Here is a 20,197-nt window from a genome sequence, read left to right on the forward strand (position 1 = left end):
TACTGCTATACAGCAACTGTACATTATATATAAACCCAAGTGCAAATAAATGACTTTTGAATCAACCTCAAGCTTTCCCAGGGTCAAATAGAGCTTGCAGGGTTTATTTAGCACTGCAGAAGGCAGGCAGGGTTATGCTGGGCAGCAGGACTGGCAGTAGCTGTTCTGTAAATGGGATGTGCAGGCTCTGCTGGAGTTTCCCATAAATGGAATCAGAATTGGAGGAGGGAACACTTCCATCTGCAGAGCACAGGATTCCCAGGAGCACATCTGCCAGGGTGCCACACAGATAGAGAGCAGGAGGAAGGGGTCTTCCTCTCCTCCCAGAGACACACAGCAGCTGAGAGTCTGGAACTGCATCTGTAGCATCATTCTTCTCCCACTTTTTATTCCCATCTCCAAATTAACCACAAGAAAAGCTGGAAGCACCATGGCATAATTGGATTAGCACTGAACAGCACATGCAGACCATTTAGTGGGGGCTGAGAACAGCACACTTTAAAAATAAAATTTCAGAGTTATTATCTTTTTACTTTCTTATAAATAGAGGTAATAAAAATCAAGGGTGAAGTCATTTCAAAAAGCAGCATTGCCAGCAAGAAAACATCATTTTAGCACCTGCAAGCATCTGCATGCAGGAGGAACATCTTCCAGCAGTTCTGTGGAGCAGAGTTGAGTTTTTGGAAGAAAAGGTAAGGTGCCTTGGACACTCAAATCCAGCAGGTCAAGAAGCTTGGCTGTTCACTGACCCCTCTGGAGACATCCCTAACTTCAGAGGGGAATCTAAATAAAGGCTGCAGAGAGGAAGATGGTTTCACTGTCTTGAGTTCATCACCATTTGAAGATAAAGCTCAGGACAAGCCCAGTAAACCAATCTACATCTGCACTTGTACAGCAAAGGCACAGGAAATCTGAGATAGGGCCTGGAGGGGGCAGACAAACCCAGAGCTGGAGAGTATCAAAGGCAGACACATTTCTGAGAGAGCCCACAGATGTTCATGTTCCCTCTCTGAATGTGCTGTTAAACTGTATTTCACAGAATCACAGAATATCCTGAGCCATGAGTGACCCACAGGGATCATCCAGTGCAGCTCCTGGTCCTGCACAGACACCCCAACAATCCCACCCTGATCACCCCTGAGAGCTGTGTCCAAATGTTCCTGGAGCTCTGGCAGCCCCTGGGCTGTGCCCATTCCCTGGGCACTGCTCTGGGGGAAGAACCTTTCCTGATCTCCAGCCTGAGCCTGCCCTGCCACAGGCTGATGGTGAGAGGTTACAGAAATGGGTGACAACAGTGGCAATAACCAGAAACAACAAACCAGCACCACAAAAGGCTCCTGTTGAAGGCGACAGATGTGGCAGCTTTACAAAATATAAATTTCTCTGAGATCATAGACAGGATTCTGTTCAGGCTGTAAATGCAGCCATGGGTACCCAGCACTGCCTATTGTCACATCATAATCCTGGCCAGGTCTGTACACCAGAGATTGCTCTGGTGGCCATGGAGAGGTTGCTGTGCACCCAAAACCTGGCTCAGCCTTTTCACAGTGGGGCCTCTTTCCCAAACTCTGTATCATGCTTTGTTCAAAAAAAGCATTACAATGAAATCACAGAATCACAGAATGAAGGATTGTTGGAAAAACCTTTGAGCCCAATTCTTTCCCCACCACTGCCATGTTCAGCACTAAACATGTCCCAAGTGCCACCCACCAGGGATGGTGACTCCACCACTGTCCTGGCCATCTGTGCCAGTTCCTGACCACCCCTTCAGGGAGGAAATTTTCCCCAATATCCAACCTGAACTTCTGTCTCAACTTGAGGCTGTTTCCTCCTGTGCTGTCCCTGTTCCCTGGGAGCAGAGCCCAGCTCTCCCTGGCTGTCCCCTCCTGGCAGGGAGTTGTGCAGAGCCACAAGGTTCCCCTGAGCCTCCTTTTCTCCAGGCTGAACCTCTCCAGCACCCTCAGCTGCTCCTCCTCAGACTCTTCTCCAGCTCTGTTGCCCTTCTCTGGACACAATTCAGCAAACCCAGAGAGATGCTTTGCTCTCACAAGTCCAGTTTGAGCACTGCTCATGCAAAAAATCATTTGATTTCATCCAGTTCCAGCCATTAAGGTTAAAGTAGTGTTGGAACATAATATTTTCCAGGGGAAGCTGTCTGGTAGTTGCACACAGCAAGTGTTTCCTGACAGGTTCCTCTTCCCACCCGGGTTTCTTACAAGGAGGAACACAACAGCAATTTGCACAGCTATGAACAGGCCATGTCAGGGAAGCTGAGAAAGCAAACAGCAGTACAGGAACCAGATGGAAACTGCTATTTCAAGCTAAGGGACTTTCCAAAATATGACATAGAGAAATAAATATCTCATGGCCCTCACAATAGTCATGATCCATTCTGCTTTTTATCTACATTCATCAGATTCTTTGTGCTCACCACAGCTGTAAAACCTGTCAGCTCAGCCGTGGAAATCACGGGTGACACACAGCAATATTCCAGTGCCACTGGCCAGGCCAATCTGGAACCTCACCACACTGGCACTAACTGTGCTTCAGGCCTGTTTGTGACCATCCCTGCCCAGCAGCACCTTGTGGTGCACAAGTTTATGTCCACTGCCAAGGATGAAATCTAAAATCAATGAAAAGTCTGATGAAACACCCACTCAAACCCACCCACAACAGAGCCCAGCACTGGGTATCTGGTACAAAACTACAGAATCACAAATGGCCTGGCTTTGAAGGGACCTTAAAGCTCATCCAGTCCCACCTCCTGCCATGGCAGGGACACCTCCCACTGTCCCAGGCTGCTCCAAGCCCTGTCCAGCCTGGCCTTGGACACTTCCAGGGATCCAGGGGCAGCCACAGCTGCTCTGGGACCCTGTGCTGGGGCTCACCACCCTCACAGGGGAGAATTTCTTCCAAATACCTGATCTAAACCTCTCCTCTGACAGTGGGAAGCTGTTTCACCTTGTCCTGTCACTACCTGCTCTTATAAAAAGTCCCTCTCCATCTTTCTCATAGGATCCCTATAATGAGCAATGAGGTGTAAATTAACTAGAGCAGGTGGGAAATTCCTGCCAGGAGTTTTGCAGCTTAAGGATTCAACATCTTGACAAAGCAAACAATGAAGCAGCTTCTGCCAAATAATGTTACTTTTCATAGAGAAGGTCCATGCCCAAGAGCAAAAAAACTAACAATGACTCCACACATGAGGCTTTGTCTGAAGAGAAGTATGTGGGATATAAACTCCGAACAAAGTGACCTTTTAAAGACACAAGGGACAAACAGCATCGCCACACTTGTATCACAGCAACATTTTTCCTACACTGGTTGTTTCCAAATGATATTTTATTGCCAGAGAATTTGACTCCAATTTTCCAAACAAATTTAGATTACTTCTAAGTTCTATAGAAGTATATCTAGCCATGAGGCAATACAGCTTCTGCTTTTCATTCCTTCTGGACATGTCTGGGAGATAAATAATTTACTACATAAATGTGTGACAGCACATGTGCCAGCCTGCACAAGATGGCAGGAGATGAGGACAATCAGCTTCACAGGGGCTTTGCTAGAGGGAAGCATCCATACAAATACTGGAGTCACAGAATGGTTTGGGTTGGCAGAGACCTTAAAGCTCATCTCATTTTTACCCCCTGCCGTGGGCAGGGACATCTTCCTCTATCCCAGGCTGCTCCAAGCCCTGTCCAACCTGGCCTTGGACACTTCCAGGGATGGGGCAGCCACAGTTTCTCTGGGCACCTGTGCCAGGGCATCTCCACCCTCACAGGGAGGAATTCCTTCCCAATATCCCATCCATCCCTGTCCTCTGACAGTGGGAAACCATTCCCCCTTGTCCTGTCATGCCATGCTGTGTCCCCAGTCCCTCCCCAGCTCTCCTGGAGCCCCTTTAGGCACTGGAAGGGGCTCTGAGCTCTCCCTGGAGCTGTCTCTTCTCCAGGTGAACAGCCCCAGCTCTCCCAGCCTGGCTCCAGAGCAGAGGGGCTCCAGCAGCTCCACGTCCTTCCTGTGCTGGGAGCCCAGGGCTGGAGGCAGATTCTCACACTGGGGAGAAGGGCCAGAACATGACACACCTGAATTCCTTGTGCTGCAGCCCCCTCCCACTGCCCCAGTCCCTTTTCTCCAGGGCAGACACCCGTGTCACCCCGACACAGCCACCACCCAGATATCTACTGCTGTAGGCAGGAATTGGAACTCAGCAGATGAGATTTTCTGCAGGATGACTTCAATCACATCAGGAGAGACATCCTCCCCCAGCCTGGATGGCTGACACTGAAGTACAATCATCAGCTCCAAGAGGGGCCCAGAATCTGCTCCAAGTAGTTCAGCACTTGGGGATATTTCTCCTTTCCATAGTTTTGAACATCTCACAAGGAGACAGATTTTGACAGTTTCCCACAAAAAGTGACAGGATGTGCTGTTACATGTATAAGCACAACCATACACTGTTAACCTTTAAAAAGTCAAAAATCACCGAGATAAATAGACATAAAACAAGAGTGAGATTTATTCTGTCTCTGGGGTATGGTCCAGGAGCAATGCTGTACTCAGGCTGGTGGGTCTGGGCTGACATTCACCCTGAACTGAGCGCTCCTGAAGCCCACACAGCTCTGGAGAGAAGCACACGTGTGCCATGATCCTGCTGCCACCCTATCCCTCACACTGCTCCCAGCTCCTTCTGGGAAGGAAGCAAGAGGATCCCAGGACCTGTGCAATTGCTGCCATGAGTGCAAAGGAGAAGCAGCCTGGGGTGAACTGGGATAATGTGAAGTGACTGCACAGGCCTCCCAGCAATGCCAGCAGCAGCCAAGGGAGCTGGAGGAGGCTGATGCAGGGCCAACCCCAGCCCCATGGCTGCAGGGGAATCATTGCTGACAACTGAGAAAGATCAGTCACCTCAGACTGCACCACAAGTCCGACAACAATCTACCAAACAAGATGCTAAAGCATAAAGTTACCTTCAATAGTTATGAGTTTGTGACCTTGGGAATCACTCCTGGAGGACTGGCTGTTTTGCACAATCTTCAGGACTCACAGATTGGTTTTTAGCTGGTTTTGTGTTACTCATCCCCATTCCCATCATTGCTTCATATTACACCTTCCTAATTCAACAACTTGGTGAATTAGAGAACTCATCTGAAGGTATTTGGCTGTAACCTGTAGTCACACAACCCACCTGGGTCACTTGGCTTTAGGCACAAACAAGATGTTTTCCCAGAGCTGTAAACTGGTGCTCAGAGTCAGGCTGAGAAGTGAAGTGCTGTAACAACAGGGAGAGAAGCCACCCAGGCTGATGCCCTTCTCCACATACTGAGGTTAAGAAAATCCAACACAAGCACTTCAGGCTGAAGAACTCACAAGGCAAATCCTCTGAGCAGATGTGAAGCATTTTTGTAGGAATATTTGCAGAATTAATTTTAATTTCCCTGCTGTCTGCCCCCTCCACCTCCCAGAGAATCCAGGGCACTCAGAACACGATGAGGATGTTCCTCACCACATTCAAGCTCGGTGGTAAAGCCTCAGCTCATGTTCCTCCCTGCAGCACGTTGCTGCTATTTCATATTGCTATACATATTAAAGATCTTCCCTTGCAGCATACACAGCCCATTAGAGCAATTTGTTTATAAACAGGACTAAACAGAGCCAATCTCTCCCAGCCTTATGTTACACAGAATTAAATGCTCTCTAATTTAACTGCACGATGCAAGTGACGCACGGTGCCACCTACGTGGCCTTGGACAGGAGCCAGATGGTTTCCCTCCCACATCACACCACATCTCTGCTAGAAATAAACATTCAAGGGTAAAACCAGGGGAAAATCCTCACATCCCCAGAAGGGACCCCGGGCCAGTAGCGATGAAGCACAGGATGAACACCCCCATATAGAACTGTCTGCATTGAAAGGATTTGAGTTTCTTAGCAGCTGGCCAGAAGTTCACCTATTTTATTCCTTTTACTGGTCAACTTTCCCTTGTGCACCAGCAAAACAGCTCAGCTCTTGCAGACATACCTTACCATAATAGGCAATGTGAGTCCTGAAAGTGGAGGACTCAGAGCCTTTCTTGGCTTCCAAACACGGTCCAGAGGCGCAGGCTTGGCTGCACAGTAACAACTGGGGACCCCCAGGGCTCCCAGTACACCCAGTCCAGCCACAACAGCACTTTGGTAAAACACTTAACAAAAACTGGTCCTGATCTTCTAGTTATTAATCACATCCATCTTTCACAAAAAGGCAAACAGCATGGTGACAAAAACTGAACTAAGCCTCTGTGGAAGGATAAAGTGTCACTAAAAGCAAAAATATAGGTGAAAAATAGGACACACCAAAATCAGGACTCCCAGGTCATAGCTCTGAATCAGCAATAACATTGAGTTTACATAAGGAATTTTCCAGTTCATTGGTCCTCCTGTAGAACTTGTGGAATTAAGCTTAGAAATTCAGCCCTTCTAAGACAGAGATTTAATTTACATTGGTATCCAGCTGCATCTGGTGATTTCATGGTAACAATACAGGAAAGCAGAACACTTATTTACAAACCAGAGTGAACCTAGTTCATTCCAAAAATCAAAGTGCAGCAAGACGGGAATGGAGCCTATTTAATCCACTTACTGCAACTATAATTCACAATCAAACATTTCAGTGCTATTCCTCCATAAAACTTAATTCCTTTAGTGTGTCTGGGGCTTATACTGGGCTATACAGACTGTCCTGAAGGCAATTCATGACAACAGACATTTTGTTTGATACTTTTACTGCCCAGAAATTGTTATTTTATGAACACAACACTCAGTGTACTCCTCTGAATTTAAAGTTTTCTTTTGACAGATTCCCCTGTGGCTGAGGTACATCTGTAATGCTCTGACAGAGAACTGCAAGGAGAAACAATCCTTCAAATGATTATAAACATTTTCTACTTGTTCTCTATGTTCTGTCATTTACAATGTATTTTCCTTCCAAATTTGTTCCTCATTGTTCCTGCTGTGCAATGATGGGAGAATCTGCCCAGAGCAGCTGTGGCTGTCCCTGGATCCCTGGAAGTGTCCAAGGCCAGGTTGAACTGGGATTGGAGCAGCCTGGGATGGTGGAAGGTGTCCCTGCCCATGGCATCCCTCTCATGGCATGTCCATGGGACTGGATGAGCTCTAAGGTCCCTTCCAACCCAAACTAGGCTGTAATAAATTCCATTATTTTAATGTCAGGGCCAAGTCAAAACCAGCAGTCAGGGATAAAGAAAACCTGCTCTGAAAGGGAACACTGGAACATTCTCTTTAGTCCTCATCATCATCATCCTCCAGCTGCTGCATCCCAGCCCAGGCCAGTGACCCCTATCCACACTGACTCTCTTGTGCTTGTCCTCACTGGCCTCACCAGCACTGGAATTCCCATTGGTATTTTGCAGTCAGTGGCTTGAGGGAACAGGGAAAGTTTCCCAGCTCCAGCTTCCCCCTGGCTCACTCTGAATCCAACATGAGCTTTCAGACTCTCCAATTTTTATTTTCTGACAAACAGAGACAAGACTGTGGCCACGCTTTTCCCCCACCTCTCCTTTGAGCTCAGGTCTCCCCAGACCACACAAAAAATCCTTCCTTTGAAGCTCCTTCCCACTGGAATCACAGAAAAACCTCTCCTAAAGCTGCTTCCCCAGAGGCTTTTCCCTGCTGAAGTCCTTGTACCCTTGAACATTTATTCCACAATAAAACTTTGTCTGCTCTTCCAACTTTCCAGAGTGCACACAGGCAGTCTGCATCCCAAGGAGGGCGGTGGGGTGGGAGCAGAACACACAGAGAATCCTGACACATCCCACTATGAGACCTCTTATTGCCTAAACCTCAGCCAAAGTGTCTGGGCTGCTTTCCCACTCCGGTGCTTGTGAGCTCAGCCAAAATAATTCATCCACTTCTGAAAATTAGAACAACATGTATTTGCTCCTATTTTTTTTTTTTCCCCCAAAACTGCCTTTACCTTTCCTGTGCTCATCTCCAGCACTGCAGAGTTGGAGGAGGGATTTCAAGTAAGGCCTTTTTTTTTTTGTTTCCATGAAAAACATCCTGATATCAGCCAAGATACAAACACTCTGGAGCAAAAATGTAACTGTTCCCATAAAATCAGTTTCTTTGGGGTCCTGATACTAAAATGGGACACTCCAGACTGTTCAAGTTCACAACCTGGTGACATTTGGCACCTGCCATTCTAGAACTATAGATACTGAGGAATTAATGATTATTAACTGTACTTTCTTATTGGCACTAGAATTGAAAACAGAGAACTGTTCCATGATTCCTGCCAAAGTGATGGCAAAAATCAGAAATCTCTGATTTGGATCTCAAATAAACCAAATAAACCAGGGAAGACTGACCAAGTGACATGATGGTGGTGGCATGCATTCAAGAAAAAAACTGGGAACTGGATAAACACAAGAGGACTGGGAAAATGGGAAAAGCAGCTCCAGCAGAGTGGGAGGAGAGTCTAACCCAGGCCTGAGGTACATTGGGTGTGTAAGAAACCAAGGTGCTGGTGCCCTGAAGCTCCTGCATAAATGGGCTGATGGAGCTGAAGGGAAGTTGCTCTGCTCTTAGATGGATCCCACAAGAAAATCATGTGAAGTGTTAGAAAAAAGGAATCCTTGCTGTTAATTTGGGGAAAACCAGCATTATTAATTGGAAGAGACTGGGTGACCTTGAATTTTTGGGCAGCTAGGTTCTCCCAAAGTGCAGCTTATCCATTTACATGAGCAGTGAGGACTGTGCTCAATAAAATTTTCAGCAATTTTAGGACTAGACTCCAGGAAGCCTCCAAACCTGCAGCCTCAGCTACTCTTTTGTCTTAATTTAGGTAATCTGGGACAACTTCCCAGAAGAACAAGACATTCCCAGCAAGTCCCAAACATGCCTGCTGGAAACAAGGTGTCCCTATTATGATTATTACTTTTTACACATTACAGAACTCCCCTCCTTCAGTCTAACTGTGAGGCAGCAGAAATGTCAAAACAATTTTAATGATGATAAATGGCTGAATCTTTCCTGCAGGGTTCAGTGAAGATTTCAGGAAGCTCTGCACTGTGATGAGCAGAAACTCCTGTGGGAAGGGCTGGCCTCCTTGAAGCAGGTGATGCTTCTGTGAGCAGGAATATCTCACATTGCAAGAGGAGTAAAGTGCAAAGTAAGCACTGGGAAAGCACTGGCTGGCATGGAAAGATAAGCACGTGCTAAAAACCATCCCAGCACCACATGAGTCTCTGGTCCCAGCAAGGTTTGCTGTAACTTTGCTGCATTCTGACTGAATATTGCAAGAAAGAAAACAAAAACAGAGTCTGAAGAGTGTTATTGCCAATTTTCAGCAAAGAACCAGTTAATTCCAACTAAATGATGTTTCAATCACTCTACTGCATTGCAAAGCATAGGGAAAGGCTAACCCAAGTTCAAGGTTTTCCAGCAAAAATGAAACACCCCACAAGCAGGCTGACCCCTATGCAACCTTACAGTTGTTATTTCTCCCAGGTCTTCCACACTGCATTTTAATAGCTTGGAAATGTATTTAGCTTTGACATTGTCAGAGTCAGTCATGTTGTCAGGCCCAAACGTGTTTCAGACAAAGACAAACAAAACCAAAGGAAATCAAGGCAATTTGGAAAGACTCTGTAATTATTATAAAAGGAAAGAAAGGGTCTCAGAGGATGAGACTATTGCAAGAACAGGGGGACACTGACCAACCTCTGACCACTTCCCACAAGAAAACAAATCCATAAGGAGACAGGAGAGCAGATTTCAGAAATACAAAACATCCTGTCCAAAATAACAGTGATTCCAATATCCAAGGTCACACCTTCCCTGGGACACCTGAGATCCCACTGCCCTGGCACTGCAGCCCCACTGCTGCATTCCCTCCAGGCTCCACAACTCCTGCAGCTCTCCAGGAGCCAACACTGAACTCAGGCCACTCTGCAGATATTCCTTATCTTCCAGAAGAGAAATCAGTAAGGAATTTGCTGCTTGGAACTACCTCCCTGTACTCCTGAGCAGAGCCTGAACCTCTCCTACAGACAAGAGCAAAAGCCACAGAACACTCTGTCACCAGCACCCAGGAATGACCTATCAATGATTCATATTCTCACTTACCCGAGTTTCCTTCACTTCTTCATTTCCATCAACTTCATCATCATCCTAGGAGGAAAGGCAAAAATGGAATCAGGCAGCTCTGGAGACAACAAAACTTTATCCCAAGAGGGTAAAGTATTGTTTATAGAATCACAGAGTCATTAAGGTTGGAAAAGACCTCCAAGTCCAACTTTGATCAAACACAGCATGTCAACTCCAGCACAGCACAAAGTGCCACGTGTGTTTTGAACCCTGTGAGGAATGGTGACTCCACCACTGCCCTGGGCAGCCTGTGCCAGTCCCTAACCACCCTTTCAGTGAAAAAATTATTTGATGCTAACGTTAAGGAAACTTCTGTCAAAAGAAATGTCTGTCCAGATGCTTTTGGGTAATCTTCAGATGAGGCTTGGTGTCCTAATGGGCATTTAGCAGATGTTGGTACTGGGGACAGAACGACATCAAGAGATGGCTCCTGCCATTCCAATGCTTCTGAGGAGTCCCTAATACACTGAGGGGAAAAAAACTTGGAAAAACTGCACATCTGAAATACTGATAGAATACTGACTTCCAAAATATCTCCAGTTCAGTTAGACTGGTCATCCCAGGTATCCTGCATAGATTCTCCAAGCCTTTGTAACTGCTCCAGGGTTTCATGGAGCAAACATGAACTACCACAGCATCCCAGCTGACTCTGGATTCAACTATTAACTGTAATTTCATAATTCTTATTATCTCCTGAAAAAGGTGATCTATTTTCCTAGCTGAGGCTCTAACCAAAGTTTGGTGGGTTTGATTTCTTCCCTCAGACTGGAGAAATCCTCTGAAACCAGGACTAAGCAAAATGACCACGACACAGACAGCTCTTCTGCACTTATGCTGTGAGTGTTCCCTGGTGCTGGGAGGGGACCCAGACACAGGTTTTCTTCCTATTGTCTTTCTTTCAAGGGGACTAAAGAGCAGACAAATTTGGGCTAGAAGAAATTTGAAAATACTTCAGGTGGTTTGTGACCTCCTTCCAAAGGAATTAGACTTTGAATCTCTGCTCTGCCATGTGGGCCCTGTCCCAGTCCTGCAGGATTTCCATGAATTGGCTCAGTTACAGGCTGCCCAGAGCCTCCTGCTCGGTCTGACACAGCCCCAACAGGGATGTGAGACCTCTGGAAATGCCAGTCTAAAAGAGAGCTGGAGAGGGAAGAAGAAAATGGAAAAATGGACTGGGAAGAAAACCATGAAGCTTGGAATTGGAAGAAAATTCACCCTGGAGTTTCTCTTTCTAAGGAGCTCAAACTCACATCCTGTGCTGAGAAGATGATGCCGGTGCCTCTCCGTCTCTCTTTTGGTCGTCGCCGCTCTCGGATCGACTGTTTGTTCAGGGATCTGTCGTCTGAATCCTGATCTTCACACTCTGGCCAAGCAAAGAAAGACTGCTTTGGTTTCAGTGATTTACATCTGTGCTTTTTGCTAGGTTCTGGGGTTCTTTTCAAGCTCATCAAGGTCATCTTGCCTTGTGTTATATTACATAGGAGTAATTAAACCAAATGAAATGGAATCCCAGTGTCCTACTACAGCTGGATACTCACACTCCTTCCCTCATCAGAGCCAGGGACCTGCCAGCTCTCCCCAAGTCATCCTGACTTACTCCTGCTCTGAGGGTAAACTGTACTAGGGGAATCTCTAATAGCTAAATACTCCATGATCACTGTCTCATTTATTTATCCACAATGGAAAATATCCTTTTATCCCTGTGTTACAAGCAACAGGAATTTGTTTAACTTCATTTAAACAAATAACATTTGTTTTGTGACATGGCAGCTTCCCTTAGAGTAACAAGTAAACCTGTTCTCTCCATCTGTACACGGTGGAAGTTCTAAAGCACAAGAAAACCCTTGAGCTTTGTCTGTTCTTCACTCTCCTGGTACCTACCATTTTTCTCCATCTCTGTGGCTGCTGCTCTGAAATCTGCTGGATTCACTGAGTCCAGCCCTAGATATTTATTTGTTCGAGTCAGGTATGAACTTGTGTAGAGCAGAGGTGCTGCTGTGGAAGGAGACACAGGCGTTGTGGGTTTGTCAGGCTGTGCTGGGCCCCTCAGTCGCCGATAGACGGTCTGAAAACAAAGAGCCATGACAGAAAAATAGTACAATGAAAAGGAAGGAGAAGATTTTGGATTTCAGGGGATGCAACTTGAGAGTGCAATGTTTTCTTCACCTGTGCTTGACAGATCAGGTCCATTCTATCAGATAAGGATGGGTGTTAAAGTCAGTGTAAGAGCACCCTCCACAGCTGGGAGATCTGGGATCAATCCCTTTGTCCCTACAGCTCGTGGCAGGAGACACAAGTTATCTAATATAAATGTATGATTTAGAGTGGAAAAAACCAGAGGTGATGGTAGGGGCAGAAAACTCCAGCTTTCCATTACACATGGAACATCTGTGGAAAAATGTGAACACAAAGCCTCTGCCTGGACTGCATAGCAAGGATGGATCCAGGCCACATTTCTATCATTAGCCTTCTCATTACACTTTCTGGGATTTACACTGTTTTATTTTCTGGCAAGAGACAGAAAGGTGAAACTCCCAGAGGAGAGCAAAGGCACAGCTAAGCTCCAGCACCTCCACATGCACGTCCCTCGTGCTGAGGTGGCGCTCCTCAGCCAGCAGTGCCTCTTCTCAGCCAGCCTCTCCCCCTCACAAGACAAAGATAACCCCCAAAGAATTTCTCCTGATGTCAGCTCTTCTGACTGGCTTTGTGAGCTCTCAGGGAAGGGGAACTGAGGCAGGAGGATCACCTCGTCCTCTGTGCTCCTGCCCCAGCGCCCGCGGCTCTCGGGCCGGTCGCCGCTGTCCTGGGCTCTGTCGCTCTGCTGCTCCTGCGCCTGGCGCTCGGCGCGCGAGCGGCTGAACGTGCGCTCGGCCTCCTGCAGCTCCGTCAGCGTCACGCCCTGCAGGGAAACACAACCTTCCAGTCATGTCACCTGCAGGGAAACACAACCTTCCAGTCATGTCACCTGCAGGGAAACACAACCTTCCAGTCATGTCACCTGCAGGGAAACACAACCTTCCAGTCATGTCACCTGCAGGGAAACACAACCTTCCAGTCATGTCACCTGCAGGGAAACACAACCTTCCAGTCATGTCACCTGCAGGGAAACACAACCTTCCAGTCATGTCACCTGCAGGGAAACACAACCTTCCAGTCATGTCACCTGCAGGGAAACACAACCTTCCATACAGTCACCAAACCCCACCCTGCTCTGCCTTGGAAGGGACCTTCAAGCACATTTCATCCCACCCCAGCACGGGCAGGGACACCTTCCACCAGCCCAGGCTGCTCCAGCCCCCATTCAACCTGACCTTGGACCTTTCCAGGGATGGGGCAGCCACAGCTTCTCTGGGCACCCATGACAGGGCCTCACCATCCTCACAGCCAAGAATTCCCTCCCAGTATCCCATCTAATGCTGCCCTCTGGCAGTGGGAAGCCACTGCTCTTTGTCCTGTCCCTCCAGGTCTCTGTTCAAAGTCTCTCTCCAGCTCTCTTGGAACCCCTTTAGGCACTGGAAGGGGCTCTAAAGTCTCCTTGGAAATTTCTCCAGCCTGAAATTACATTTTCAGTCTTCCAGATCAGTTTAAAATGCCACAGACTCACATCTGGTCAGGCTCATGTTTCATCCCTATGGTAAGAGAAAGGGAAGAATTCTGTTGCCTTTCTCAGCCTATTGGCATAATCACTGACTCAAAGCAACCCAAATAGATGTGACCACACTACAAACTAAGAGGAAGGCACATTGCAGAAAGCAAAGCTTGGAAATCTAACTCATGTATGTTTGTGGGAAGGTTTTGTAATAACTGCTTGAAGAAAATTTCACCAGAACCTCTACAAAACAGTGTGAGTGCAGACAAGTCCCCTGTCCTAAGAAATAGAGCAGAGAAAATCCTGCTTCTTTACAGAACCATGGAATGGTTTGAATTGGAAGGGACCTTAAAGCTCATCTCATTTCACCCCCTGCCATGGGCAGGGACAGCCTCTGCTATCCCAGGCTGCTCTAAAAGGTCTGTCCAACCTGGCCTTGGACACTTCCAGGGATGGGGCAGCCACAGCTGCTCTGGGCAATGGACAGATCAGCCCTCTCCATCCTACACGTGAATGGGAGCATTTCCATTCCTCACCTGGGTGGACCTGCGGGTCTGCCGGGCCTGTCTGGATCGTGCCTTCCTCAGGGATTCTGCTTCCTCATCCCGCACCGGAGTCAGATATGACCTGGGGAAAAAAGGCACACAAGAGGTTAAAGTAAAAGCAGATGATCTGCCTTCCTTGTCTCTGTAGACTCCCAAGCTATTATTCTATTTCTCATGGACAAAAATGAATTTTAGCTCCATCTGCTATTGCTGTTTCTTTGGAACAACTTCCCCATGAGCACACAATACACACATGTTCACAGCACCACCTCCCCAGAGCCTCTCAATAAACCCTTTAGTATTTGACATGTTCTGTTAAAAAGCTGCACCTATTCTGTACATTATTTGCTCCATTCCAAATAATTGCATCATTAGAAAAAGAACCTCACTCCTCATAACTGCCCTCTCACTCAGACAAAGATCTCAGAACAGAAATCCTGTGCTGGTGCATTCCTCAGACCCTCCTTCCTGTCATCACAGTCACAATCATATTCCTGCAATCTGCTGCTTCATCAACATGAAACCCATCTGAACTGCAGGCATCACAGAAACACACACCTTGGAAAGAGCCATGGAATTAAAGAAATGACCTTCACATTCTGTGCAAACCAATCTCCTTAACACTGAAAAACCCACAGTTAAACACAGACCTGGGCACAACCAGATTTCATCAAAGCTGGGAGGATTCAAAAGAATTATTCACATGAAAATACATAAAGTGCACCCTCTGCCCTGGCAGTCACTGGGAGGAACTGGTGAGGAATTGGGCAGTGCTTTGAGTCAAGGAGTGCACAGCAGTAAATGATTTCCATGCTGGAGGAGAGGCTTCAGTCTTATGAAAAGTTAATTAAACTTGACTCTTCAGCCTGGTTAATATGGAATGATTATTCACACTTTCCCACTGTACAGGAATGAGGGTGCTGGAATGTTCTCTGCAGATCTATCACTGCCAGGTTAACACTGTACCAGAGGTCTGGATGCTCAAAGGGCAGTGAGTTCAGTGAGGGATGAAGGTGAATACTCGTTGTCCTCCAACTCTTTTCCTGGTTTTAGTCAATCACCTTCATGGGAAAGGCTGAAGAGGATTTGCATCAGATCCAGCATGTTAAGACATTTATTAGAAAGTTCACAAAACTGCTGCACTGTGACAAAACCACAGAGAATCCTGAAATCTGGATCTTTCTAAAATAATCTGTCATGGTGGGTTTTATCCACCCTCAGGAGCTGTGTTTAGTGCTGGTTCAGCTGTGCAGCAGCTGCAGCTTGGCCTCCATGGAGTTCCTTGGCTTGCAGGAGGTACAGACAGTCACCTCCCAGCTCCTCAGGTGTTGTGGGGCTCATGTGAGACTCTTCTCACCTGAAACTGATGCAAGGATTAGACCTGATATAAAATACCCTGAACAGCCCTGGTTGCCAGAGGCCATGGGAAGTGCAGAGGGTTGAGGATGTGTCAGAGATGCTGGACTGGAGACTCCTGGAGGGGCAGCTCTGATCTCTGCTCTCTGTGACAGGGACAGCACCCAGGGAAGGGCTGGAGCTGTGCCAGGGCAGGCTCAGGCTGGAGATCAGGGAAAGGTTCTTCCCCCTGAGGGTGCTGGCACTGCCCAGGCTCCCCAGGGAATGGGCACAGCCCCGAGGCTGCCAGAGCTCCAGGAGTGTTTGGACACAGCTCTCAGGGGTGAACAGGATGGGATTTGGGGGTGTCTGTGCAGGACAGGGGTTGGACACAGTGATCCCTGAGATCCTTTTGCACTCATGACATTCCATGATTCTTTGACCTGTGCCCTGGGAGCTGCCTGCAATGGAGATGTCCCCAGCTGAGGGCTCACAGAGCTGCACTCCCAGGGTGATTTATCACCCTCATGAGAAGCTCCAGCACAGCCCATGTGGGTGCCCTACAGAGGAGCTCACTTCTTCCCATTGATTATCCAGACACACACATGAGCTGTGATGGATATGCCAACACTTCAGAGGGATGATTATCTCCCAGGAATCTGCTGTTTCATGAACAAAAAAAAGCTGCTGTTTGGTAAGTGAAAGCTGTGCAACTCCTAGTTTTGCAGAGCAGGAGTTCTCTCCCTGCTGCAGTGTGTGCACTGTCCAGGTAATAGCACATTAAGGCAACAATAAGCATTTTCTGCAGCTTTTGACACAAGCAGAATCACTGCTGTTTGCTCAGCAGCCAGAAGCAATAAGCCACCTACAGGAAGAAGGCATTTGCAAAATATACTGCAAATGAAGTTCAGAGCAGTAGAAAAAAAAAATTCCTGAAACATATAAACCAAATAAATTTGTAGCTCAGTACAGCAGGCAGTTTACTGCAATGGCTTTGAACCAGTGGAATTTAAATCAGTGGAATTTACTCTGCAATGAGGACACAGGTATGTAGGAGATACAGGTACAGAGAGGACAAAACAGGTTTTCAGATGAGTTTCAGGGAAGGTTTGGCAAATCCATGGGGTCCAGGTCAGCTCCAGGAGTGGGGAGGGGCTCTGCAGCAGGGGCAGCCCAGGAGGCTGCAGGAATTCCCTTGGTGCAGTGCAGCCACAGCTTTGCTGTGGGAATGACAAGAGAAAAATCATTTTGGGTCTCTTAGCCCATCATCCTCCTAGGCTATTTCTCCTCTGCTCTCCCAGAATATATATAAAAACACAGGTATGTTACAGCATCATTGGCAATTCTGGGAGTGCAGCCTGTACAGAGGGGTTTGATCTTCAGCTGGGCACATCCTGCAGGTCAGCACGGCTCAGCCTGGCCCGCAGCCGCAGTCCAACACCAACTTCTGGGTTCTTTCCATTTGCACAATTCATCACTTCCTGGAGCTCACCCAAGGCCATTTCCAGCATGAGATAATTTTTTATAGCGGATTTTCTGAGGCGAGTCAGCAGAGCCCCTGCACAGTGACAGAGCTGCTTTCTGCAAGGGAGCAGCCACAGCCTGTTCCTGCTGCCAGCAGAGGGGCAGTGCTGTCAGTGCCTGCACCTGCACCCAGCACTGTGAGCCCAGCTGTGCCCAGGTGTGTCCTGCCAGGTGTGCCCTGCTGAGCCCTGCCAGGTGTGCCCTGCTGAGCCCAGGTGTGCCCTGCTGAGCCCAGGTGTGCCCTGCTGGGCCCAGGTGTGTCCTGCTGAGCCCAGGTGTGCCCAGGTGTGTCCTGCCAGCTGTGCCCTGCTGAGCCCTGCCAGGTGTGCCCTGCTGAGCCCTGCCAGGTGTGCCCAGCTGTGCTCAGGTGTGTCCTGCCAGGTGTGCCCAGCTGTGCCCTGCCAGGTGTGCCCTGCTGAGCCCAGGTGTGCCCTGCTGAGCCCAGGTGTGTCCTGCTGAGCCCAGGTGTGCCCTGCTGGCAATGCCAGCCCAGGTGTGCCCTGCTGAGCCCAGGTGTGTCCTGCTGAGCCCAGGTGTGCCCTGCTGGCAATGCCAGCCCAGGTGTGCCCTGCTGAGCCCAGGTGTGTCCTGCTGAGCCCAGGTGTGCCCTGCTGGCAATGCCAGCCCAGGTGTGCCCTGCTGAGCCCAGGTGTGTCCTGCTGAGCCCAGGTGTGTCCTGCTGAGCCCAGGTGTGCCCTGCTGGCAATGCCAGCCCAGGTGTGTCCTGCTGAGCCCAGGTGTGCCCTGCTGGCAGTGCCAGCCCAGGTGTGTCCTGCTGAGCCCAGGTGTGTCCTGCTGAGCCCAGCTGTGCCCTGCTGGCAGTGCCAGCCCAGGTATGCCCTGCTTGGGACCCTGTGTGCTTTGCTTTCTAATTTGGGGGGAAGGGAGGGAAAAGACAGATTTTACAATGTGTTGCTTTGCTTACAAACTGAAATTTGAGAGACCTGAGTGCACTAAATGGGCTGGAGGAGAGAAAGAGAGAGAACAAATGCAGAGGAAGATGATGGTGAGTCGGATGCAGCTCAGGGCTGGGCTGGGCAGAGCAACACGCTGCTCTCTAAAGCAGAAACACTGCAGAGCACAGCAGGCTGCAGGGCACAAGCACCAAATGGGGTGTGAGGCAGCCTCTACAGAGTTTTTAATTATGTTTTAAAGGAACATGCTGCTTGCTCAAGTGCAGTGCCTGTGCCATCCTATAGTTCAAGCAAATATCTCAGGGTCTAGAGCAGATCTTCAAAGGAAAGGTTCTCTGTGCTGTGTTTCCTTGCAATAAGCTTTCTCTGAGAAATACTTGCAATAAGAGCAGCTATAACACCAAGCTCAAGGCATATATAAAGCAGAAGAGATTTTTACCAGAATTTTGGCTGGAAGTTCAAGGAGAAGAATACAAATTGTTCAAGATGTGTATGTGAGAGTCAGCAAAACCACTGCAGAGATTTACAGCTCCCACAGACAGAGACAAGTGTGTCCTGCTGCCCTGAGAGAGCTTCTGATTTGTGTATTAGCTAGGAAAAAAAACTGGTAACTGACTGATAAACCTGGCTCCCACTTAATTCTACCTGTTTTCAAGAAAACACCGATTTTCATCTGTCAACTCTTTCATCAACAATAGTGTAAAACTTAAATGGACCCCAACTCATCACCATGTCAAGCCAAAAGAAGCTGCAATACAATACTAACAGAAGTAGAGATTCAACCCAGGAAATAGGAAGGCTGGATACACAGATTGGTAAACCAGGAATACAGGAGCAAATGTGTATGTTAGAGAATGCTGGCAGAGGAAAATAAAATATTGTCATGAGAAACCCCTCCCAAGTCAAGGGATGCAGAAAAGAGTTACAATGCCCTGTTGGTTGGGTAACAAGAACAAAAGATGAATTTCTCCAAGAAACATACAGTCTTCTGATACTTCTTTTACAACACTGGTCTCTTTCCTGCCACCCTGAACTCCTTCAGGCACTCAGAGCTTGAAGTGTTTCTGGCAAACACCCTTCACCATCATGGAGTCCTTTGGCAGAACATCACCAAGTCCCAGAGGGAACAGCAAGAATGTCCAAAACCTGGAGTTTTACATCACCTGTACATGGCAGAGCCACTGAGGCTGCCCCATCCCTGGAGGTGTCCAAGGCCAGCTTGGACAGAACTTGGAGCCACCTGGTCTAGTGGAAGGTGTCCCTGCCCATGGCAGGGGGTGGAATGAGATGAGCTCCAACCCAAACCTTTCTGGCATTCTATGAACACCTGGCAACAAATCTGGAAGCTGAACATCCACCAAGTTCTACAGCTGCTCTTCTCTCAGACTGGATTCAAGGAATTTCATTCTGCTGTCAGGACTGAAATTTGAGATAACCCCTGCCTGAGCTGCATTGGCCATGACAGGTTCTCTCCATCCCTGTCAGGTCCTCCTCAATAAACCCAGGTCCTGCAGCCAGCACAATCAGAACATGAACTGCACACAGTAACTGGTTCACCACTGCAGTTGTCCCCAGTCTCTGGGAACAAGACTCTGCTATGATGAACTGGAGCTGGGCTTGATGGGGCTCTTCTGGAGGAAAGCTCTTCCTAGGCCCTCTCCAAATCCTCTCAGCTCCTTCTAGCTTAGAAGTGACTCTGAGCTAAAGTCACTAGACTAGGACCAACAGTGAGTTTTCTTGGAAGCCAGGACAGGCTTTTGGCTCTTCCAAATCCAGGTAACACAGGTAAGGGCAGTCAGGCACAGGTTTGGCTCCCTGTGCACAAGGAGGTGTGTTCAGCACATGGAAAGCCACGTGGACCTGAAATGTTTGAAAATTCTCTTCTTAAGAAGAGTACAGTAGCCCTGTGCCTAACACTGCAGTGATTTAAAAAGTCTGTCACACATGTATCTATTTCTCAGGCATACACACATATGTATATATGTTTATATACACAAGTTTGTATTAAAACTCACATGCATGGTGAAAAAAGGAAAAAAAAAAGTAATCAAAATCCTGAAGTACAGATACTGTTCCCCTGGAAACAACTGGAAAAGTACAGCATCCCAGCAATGCATTCCTACAAACTGGAAAGTTGCCAT

General features: G+C 47.8%; 1 protein-coding gene across 10 annotated transcripts in view; it reads right to left on the bottom strand.

Annotated features, from left to right (window-relative positions):
• The window catches only part of PPP1R12B (protein phosphatase 1 regulatory subunit 12B), a 126,173-nt gene that overhangs the window by 35,048 nt on the left and 70,928 nt on the right, over positions 1 to 20,197 (bottom strand). For all 10 annotated transcript variants that reach the window (XM_058855767.1, XM_058855769.1, XM_058855766.1 and 7 more), the window contains 5 exons: positions 14,275 to 14,365; positions 12,896 to 13,048; positions 12,031 to 12,214; positions 11,400 to 11,512; positions 10,129 to 10,173 (listed from right to left, as the gene is read on the bottom strand). In XM_058855767.1, the coding sequence (XP_058711750.1) occupies positions 10,129 to 10,173; positions 11,400 to 11,512; positions 12,031 to 12,214; positions 12,896 to 13,048; positions 14,275 to 14,365 (586 nt within the window). The remainder of the gene's footprint in view (positions 1 to 10,128; positions 10,174 to 11,399; positions 11,513 to 12,030; positions 12,215 to 12,895; positions 13,049 to 14,274; positions 14,366 to 20,197) is intronic.

This window comes from Poecile atricapillus, chromosome 23, assembly GCF_030490865.1.
Source record: "Poecile atricapillus isolate bPoeAtr1 chromosome 23, bPoeAtr1.hap1, whole genome shotgun sequence".
Taxonomy (NCBI): Eukaryota; Metazoa; Chordata; class Aves; order Passeriformes; family Paridae; genus Poecile; species Poecile atricapillus.